The 8,921-nt window shown below is 39.1% G+C and overlaps 1 protein-coding gene across 10 annotated transcripts in view; it reads left to right on the top strand.

Moving 5' to 3' along the window:
• The window catches only part of ptprfa (protein tyrosine phosphatase receptor type Fa), a 349,532-nt gene that overhangs the window by 76,711 nt on the left and 263,900 nt on the right, over window positions 1-8,921 (top strand). For all 10 annotated transcript variants that reach the window (XM_008278153.1, XM_008278154.1, XM_008278155.1 and 7 more), the window contains exon 3: window positions 8,262-8,407. In XM_008278153.1, coding sequence (XP_008276375.1) covers window positions 8,262-8,407 — 146 coding nt within the window. The remainder of the gene's footprint in view (window positions 1-8,261; window positions 8,408-8,921) is intronic.

An 8,921-nucleotide genomic window follows, 5' to 3' on the forward strand; every position in this document is an offset into this window, starting at 1 on the left:
TGTGTAGTGGCAACAATTGCAAAATACTGCCAACAAATTATCTGTTTTTCGTCAATGTTGTTCTGTCTGTAAATGGAATGTTTCCATACAACTGACATTACATGTCTTTTTGCAACCAAATCTTCACCTTCAACAAACTGTTTCAAGTTTCAAGTATATTTAAGAACCTTTTGGTTGGAGTAAATTATGCTCTATCAAACAGACTTCTCCTCCAGATTTGTCATGGAAAAGTCCACAGCTTTCTTTTTGTGTCAGGGAGCGAAAACAAAACCAAACAAAAAAAAAAAACAAACCCCTAGTTTTGAGTCAGAATTAAGATGAATGTTTGCTGTTAAAAACAACCTTTTGCTATCCACCAGATTTAGCAAAGACAGTTTTACAACAAAGACAAAAAGATGCTCAGATAAGAATCTCAAACCTGCACCTTTTAGCTTACTTTGAACTTTTAGCACTTACAGTAAAAATGACTTCAGTGTTAGTAGCCATGCCATGATGTGATGACTTCATGATGGTGTATCTTTGTATATCACAGTGTATGTTCTGCTTTTTCCCTCCTGCTCATCATAAATGTCTATGCTTGAAGACTGTATGCCAGAGGTCAAATGGACACATTTCTGAGAGAATAATTCCAAGAAACAGCTGCAAGCACAGGGTCAGAGAAGAATGCAAGTGAGAGACAACTCTGAGCTCATGAAGTGAGGCGAGGGCACCAGCATGTTTTATATTTAGAGTGTTAAACCTCAGGGTCAGCCAGAAGCAGCCATGGGAAATAAATAGCTTAATAATGGTATGATCCACTCACTTCTTCTCCACCCACCCTCTCTGCCTCCTTGAAACCTCTGATAAAACCCTTGGCTGGCTTGCTAACTTATTTTTGCATAGTGTTATAAAGGGCAGTATTTCCCTGCTGTACGTTGACCATCCTAAGGACCCTACAGTAACCTGTTGTACACTTTGTATGACTGGATTTCCATGGAAATGTTCTTGGGGAGCAGCTCTTGGCTCCAACTGCACAAATGGGTTTTGAATCACGTTGAACTTTAAAGAGCACACTTATCAGTTGCCAAAAGTTACTGTGAAAATGTCTCGCCTTGCCTGCAAAATGCTCTTCATGGCTCCCTGCTGGGGAAATAGGATTTAACCCCTGCCTGAAACGTTTATGCCCCTCTCCGCAGCCTGCCGTTCAGAAAATGTTGCAGTCACGGTACTGTAACTGTGGATTACTGATTGATGGTACGGGCTCCTCGGCGCTGCTGTTTCATTAGCGGACACACATAATAGCAGCTGTGGCTCATACAAGGAGGGCAGCACAGTGCATACATCACATTATTTGAAGTGTATTGTACACGTGTGAATGGGACCTTGAAGATAAATCATAGAAAATGTTGTATGAAGACAGTCTCATTTAGATTCATATGGGTTTAGAGCAAAGGTGCACCACTGCAGTCAGACATCCACAGTAGTTATACAGTTTCCCATCACATTTGATACTCATTTGTCAAAGGTTTTCTTCTACCGTAAAGCTGCAGTGCAAGATTTTTACATTTATATTAATCTCAATAGCCTTCAAGCAAAATTAGATTCTCACAATGCTGATTACGCCGATCGGCTCCAGCTATATGTCTCTGTATTTTACAGTATACCTGTCTTTTAGATCTAGTGTCTGTGCCGACCTTCTCGTGTACCTGTTGCAATGCAGTAGTGATTGGTTCCCAGAACTGAAGAGAGGAACAAGATGGAAAAGACTACAGTAGCTCGAAGTATGGTGGAGTGCAAAATCCCAGGAAGCAGCCATGAAATGTTTCTCATCAACAAAAAATAAAAGAAAGAAAGAGAGCTATTGGTGGTGGCATAAGCACCATCAATACCACATCAGTATAACCCTCCGGACCCCAAAACCCGCTGGCTGACATAAAAGGCATGTTTTCTTCATAAAATGACCACAATGACATATTTATCCCAGCTGGAAATTGTAAAAAACAGAATGAATGAACAATCAGATTGTCAACGTTTAGAGGACTCTTGACTAATCGTGTGTGACGTGTGCTTTTGTTAGGACATAAAACCAACTCTAAGCTTAACATTGTGATATTTCAACAAAATCACTCCATTCCTCTTGTCTTATTTAAAAATTAACCAAAAATAAACTGCACCAGATCTTGTAAAAACACAAATAAATTATGCATTCCACAACACCATCGAAGTGCAACTCTGTGAAGACCAACAGGCACATAGCAAAAAGTCAGGAGTTTTTTGGTGAACTTCAGACTGTGTTTACATAGAGCAAAAAAGAGATGGCAAGAGAGACTGTGAGGAAAACAAAACATAATCAGTCAAGAAAAAAATGTAGCATGGTTAAAAAATGGTACACAGAGAAGCAAGCTGTTGAAAGATACATTCAGCATGGTGAAATATCTTTCTCGAATTGACATGCATAGTAAGAAAAATGCATAGTGTAGAGGTTGTAACAATGTAAATCGTCCCAATCAAATCGCCTATATATAGCATGTGGAGTTCCCATTTTTTCCAATTTTGTTGACGCTAGTTTTTGTTTTTTCTTTTGTAAATTAAACAGTCAAAGAAATTTGGCTGTGTTTTTTTTTATTCTTCTTTTTATTGGTTTATGGAATTCTGCACATAAGACATTTGAGTTCTCGATACTTATAACCATGGCTGTGCTGTTTCCATAGAGCTGCACAACTTTATATTGCAGTAAAAAAATGAGCCCACATTGAGTTAAAATGTAAAAAAACAAACAAATAAGACACTGCTAAGGATTCGGAGAGTTCAAAAGTAGGGTCAGGTTGTTCAAACCAGCAACTTTCCAACCCCAAAATGTTTGTGTGAGTCTGTAACGCAGACAGAATCAAATTACCTGCTCATTTCTATGTGCGGGTGACCGACCATAATATATTCATGTTTATCATTAGGTCTTGAATGGAAAGGAGCCATGAGCCACAAACCACACAAGAAGAAGTGAGGCAGGCAGCAGCTTAATGTTTGGCTTCTGCTGTTTTTCAAAGTTCCATCAGAGAAACAAAGTCTTATTGGAAGAGACGTGCTGACAGAGGGCAATCTGAGGGCAGCAGGGGAGGAAACTACTGGATGACAATACTTTGATGCCTTCCAGCACCAACACTTCAAGTACCATCTATCTGTCTCAGTCTGCATCCACTCCACATCCAGCCTTATGATTCTTCCTGTGGGAACCAAGGCGTGGCCTCTGAGTTGAGGAGCTCTAACAGGGAATATTTAATTATCGGTCTAACCGCTGCACATTCACATCAGTCTGTCTGCAGGTAGAAAAGGCCTTTGTGAGTTTTACCGTATTTACTTTCAGCTCCAGGAGTGGAGGCACGGAGACTGAGTAGTAATATAAATAACATCACAGATGACTCACTTATTCCAATTATCTTTTTGGAGCAGTAATTAGTGCCAAAATTGAAAGTGACTTGATGATATTATCTTAAGAGAAATGCAATTTATCATCAGTGCTATCAATGGTTCCTAAAATTATTTTACTAACACTGTTTGACTAATTAGTTTGACAGGACGAGTAAATGATGGAGTCACCTGCAGACTGTTAGGGTTTTTAAACAGTGCGATGTGGGTTAATTAGGATGCAGAGCCATGCAGAGAATAGTTAGATGCAGTATGAGACTTTTTCCACTGTACCGTGTTGCCAAGAATTGGTCACTTGCAGCTCAGTTCAGCTTATGATAAGTTTGTACCATTCCTCTTTACAGTATTTTTAAAAAAAAACATCTCGGCATCAATTACACACAACTATGTCCCTGTCTGTTTTATTTATGAACAGCAGCACTCACGACGCTCCACTAACTCAGTGGTAAATGCACAACATTTCATCACCTTGGAATTATCAGGTTCTGTGTGACATTTTTGTTAAATATCAAGTATGCTTTATTTTTTCTTTGATTCTCTCTTGTCGCCTCCTCTCTGCTCTGTGTAAACACAGCCAGCCGTTCAGCTGACAAGTCCTTGAATCTTTTCACTTGACTGTTGGTTCACAGCTGAGTCACTCATGACTTTTTAAAGGCGCGGAGGATCGTAGAATTTTGATTTTTTGATTTATTTATTTTTTTTACAGAATCAGGTGCAAACTGTGTATTTTTCATGAAACGTAAATGAGATGTTTAGGCTCAAGTTATTTGAATGAAATATCACAATTTTAAGTTTAGATTTGGTTATTATACCCAAAAGAATTGTGCATCAGACATGACATGTTCAATGACTGTATGCAAATTAAAAATCCTTACATTCTTTGTTTTTACAGTTTCTCAGAGAAATGGTGCAATTTTGACTTTTTTTTTATTAAAGGAATCATGTGTTGGTAGGTTTTGGAGTTCAAAGTGTTTAACTGGTGAGTTGTATAAAAATTTGACCCTGTATAGTTGTCATGAACGGTGAAATGACCTACAGAGGCCACAACCTCTTTTTGTACCAGGCTGTAGATATTAGGGGTGCAACGATACACAAAATTGACGGTTCGGTTTGGTTCAGCACAGTTTTGTCACAGTTTGATACTTTTTTGATACAGAAAAAAATGTCCTTGCCTTTTTTTTACTTGTTCTTGAAAAATTAAATGTATTTGGTGCAGCTCTGACACATGTTCTGCTGTGCATACTTAGCACCATATAAAACAAAAACAACACCATATAAAAAGAAAGAATAATAAAAAAATATATTTTTATCTGATGGCGAAATCACCCATCTTCTGTTGTGCATTCTTAGCAGCAGACTATATAATACAAATAAATAGCACTTTACAAAATAAAGCTACATGATGCCCATCTTCTGGGGTATATTCACAGCAGCATAGATCTGAAGGTTGCTGCTTAGTTCCCAGCCCTAACCCCTGCCTAACTTTCATTCCAACTTAAACTCCCTCCCATCTATGCTCCCATCATCTAAAGCCCAAAGTGGTCCTTGATGCAAACCCACTCTGAATAGCTATTCTCATTTAATTATCATTCAGTTTCTGTTGTCAGACAACAAATGAGTGTAAACAGTAATTTGATGTTACGTGTTCACCAGACAAACTGTACCTTTTGCGTTGTTGTGCCAGAATCCTGGTGAAAACTATTTTACAGACAGGAAGTAGTCTGATGAATACATTTTTGTGTGATCACAGATGGAGTTAGAGGTACCAGAAAGCTGCCTCTGGACCTTGTCTGAGCAGGCATACAACACTGTTAAGATATTAATCCCATCCGGAGCTTAACTTTCGGTGTACACAGTGAATGATTACACTTTGTGCAAGGCTCACAGTAATCCACCAGTACACTGTGGTTGTCCCTTTGGCTTCAGGATTTTTTTTCACTGCTGAGCAGTCAAATTGTTTCTCACAGCCCTTAGAGGTATTTCGGTTCCTATAAATTTGTATTAAGTTCTTTTTCAGTTAGTCTTCAATGCCTGAGGTTATTCCTTTAAATTTGCAGCTAAAAAAAAAAAATGTAATCAATATTTCTCTTAGCATTAGAGTCCAAAACAAGTATTTAGAGTGTTCCATATGCTTTGTTCTTCAGCTTCTGTGCTTTGTCACATTTAGTTTGAAATAAATTGATATTTTACTTCATTAAAGTCTCATCTTTCATTTGAGTTGTCAAATATAAAAAGAACTGAATTGTGTGAGCTGTATATAACCACAATCAAATCACTATGTTTCTTGCATTTGTTCATAATAAATGTTTGAAACTAGGGAGTGCTACTACCTGAATGCTAATAACATCACACATGACTGATGGTTATTCGACCAGTGTCTTTCTTCTGAGAAAATTTGACAAACTGAGAAACAGAAAGGAAACTATGTAAACTGCAAACAAAACATTAAAAAAAATACTGGCAACACGAGCTGGGATTTTAATTGCAAATCTTATTTATTTGCATTTCAAATTAGCTCTTTGTCATGTTCTCAAAATACAGAACATTTTTAAACTGCAGTTATTTTGGAGGGTGAGCAATCCCACACTTCTGTTTTTACAAATAGACAGATTGTCTACATTACAAACTGAGGGTTGAATTTAAAAGATTTGGACATTTACCAGGCACTAAAGGGATTGTGGTACATTATGGAAATGTGTGATAGTATTTTCAAACTGTGAGCTGTCAGCCCCTGCTGCTTTGATTTTGACCTTTGGTTTTTAATGTGTCTCTAGTAAGTCACTTAAAGAGCCCGTGTTCTGCTTTTTGTGGTTCTGCTTTTCCTTGAATGTGTTATATAACTGCTTTTTGGTGCAGATAAAACGTCTGCAGACTTACAAAGCTCCAAGTCCCACCAAAGGGAGTTAGTTTCTCCCACAGAAAACACTGCTCCTTACCTTCTCAAAATACCTTGTTGGAGGTGGAACTTAGACGTTCAGGCTTTTCTTCTCTTACTCATTTACGTCACTATGTAACACATTTGCATTAGTGGATAGTTTAGCATGTCCAAGAAAAACAAGAATGAGCTTTACAGTCTACCATTATTTCCTCATTATAGCAGCGTCTGTTCGGGCTACATTTCTCTGCCTACACCCCAAGATCTCAGATAACAGTACCTATAGCAAGCCATTTTACCACATAATAGCTAGGCTAGATAAGTATTGAAGGCATCTGTAATTCAGTTCTCCATATTCAAAAACAACTTTCTAAATATCCACATTATTTTCATTCTTCCAGGACAAGTTGCGTCACTTTTAGAGCAATTCACTTTGCAAATGTCTGCAGCTGAACTAGTTCTAACTCCAGTTTAAGATATCTACTGCCTGGAGTTTAATGGTCTGAGCTCATTCAGAATTCTTTTTAAGCCCTTAAGTGTGTCTGAAGCAAAAAAAAATTACAATGCGCTATAAATTTCGACCACAAATCTCAAATGCACAAAGCCCTCATTCTCCACAAACTCCTTGCTGATGAGCTCTTTCTATTTCCTGGCATTTTCTGACAATCTTATCCACCTCAGCAGCCGCCATTACTTCTGCAAACACTGTTCAGATGCTGACAGAGGGCGAGAAGAGGGGCTGCAGGAATGTACAGCATTAGAATAATAATGTGGGTTTGAACACATTAAAGCATTTAAACATATTCTGGTAGACCCCCAAAAGTAAAATTATGAACTCGTAGACATGGAGAATATGGGCTGTTGCATTAATGAGCAGCTTTTTTTTTTTTTAGTTCCTTGCTGCATTTCTCAGCGTGTTACATCCACTAACTTTTAGTTGGCAAAATCGTATGATAGGAGGGTTTCCTTCCAAGCCCATCAGTTTCAGGAATGGTAGAGTGGAGTGTGTATTGCTGCTTTTGAATGGAATAAGTCGTGAGAACACTGTTGTCAAACAAAAGCAATGTGGATGGCACTGTTGGTATGTAGAAGCCATTTAGCAAGCAGACAATGTAATGTAGGAAATGTAAAGGCGTAATGAAAAAATTAGGCAATTGGAAATATGTTAAATGTTAAAAATTCAAAGAAAAGCTCTTTACAACTAAAAACTGTTAAAAATGTAAAGAAAAGCTCTGTACTACTAAAATTACAGTTTAATAACTTACCATCCACTGAAAAATAAACCTTCGTGGCCTCCACCATTTCTTAAAGCATCAGAAAACATGTCACAACTAGTAAACTTGCAACTTTTAGAACAATTCCACTTGTGATTACCATAAGAGGCTTTATTTTACATGGACTCTTCTGGTGAGCACGGTAATTCAAGCACATTCGAAGGCAGCATTTGTGCCTGCTAGAGCACTAGATACAAACAAAGCAGTGGCCTGCTCATCAACACGTTGCTTCAAAGCTGCGCCAGCAGTCTAAAGCCCCACATGGGTACCTTTAACATGTGCGTGACATGATTTACCTTTGAGCAGCACTATATATTATTCATGCTCGCTGCTTATTTCAGACTTTTATTTTGGCAATGTTGGGTATTATGGTCCCCTGTTTATTCATTGATTCAAAACAGATTTTTCAAGGTTTCTGTCCGTCCGTTCACATCTCCCTGCTCCCTGCCACTATTAATAAGACTGACAGGTTCTGCTTATTATCAGGAAAATGATGGAGCTTGGCTGTTTGAGTAGGTGTGGCTACAGGCATGAAACAGCTTTTGGAAGATCATGTTGTTATTGCAAGACTTACAGCAGCTGTAAAATCCCTATAACCTGCCTGCAGCTGTTTCTCTGTCAGAGCTCTTCATCTGATTCTGGTTATCCTCTCTTACCTGCTCTTCCTCTCTACCTGCCCTCATCTTTCTCTTGCTGTCTCTCTCCCTTAGGCATGCCCAGCTTCATCAAGTCCCCTGACGATCAAACAGGGATTTCGGGAGGAGTGGCGTCGTTCGTATGCCAGGCGGTGGGTGAGCCCAAACCTCGGATCACCTGGATGAAGAAGGGGAAGAAAGTCAGCTCTCAGCGCTTTGAGGTACGACTTGCGAGCTGGCCTCAAAGCCTCCCGTCTGATGTGTGCAGCACCTGTTCGTCTCACACCTTCACTGCTCATTACCAGTCTAAGACAAAGACAGACGGAGCAGCACAGGTTATGCGCTGTCATTTTATAGTCTCCAGTGAGAGCGTCTGCATACTTCTCAGGTGGATGTGTGAGGCTGAGCTGTAGGCTGGTGCTGTATTTACTAATTACCATCATGCACATAATCCTGTGCAGCAGCTTTTTTTCCCATTTACTGCCTGTTTGCAGACCACTTAATGCAAATCGAGTTAGTTGCAATAATCTAATGAGCATACCCGAGGCTCAAAATTACAGCGAGTGCAGAGCTGAGTGTCTGCAGGTTAAATAGTGGTGCTGACAGGTTAGAGAGCAGAACTGTGATAACCCACTATCGCGAAGCCAGAGGCCTTCTCAGGATATGCTGTCAGGTTTGTTCAGGGGGAGCACATTTCTTCACAAGCACAACAACATCTCCCACCTCAGATGGTTT

The sequence above is a fragment of the Stegastes partitus genome, unplaced genomic scaffold (assembly GCF_000690725.1).
Source record: "Stegastes partitus isolate 25-593 unplaced genomic scaffold, Stegastes_partitus-1.0.2 Scaffold117, whole genome shotgun sequence".
Lineage (NCBI taxonomy): Eukaryota > Metazoa > Chordata > Actinopteri > Pomacentridae > Stegastes > Stegastes partitus.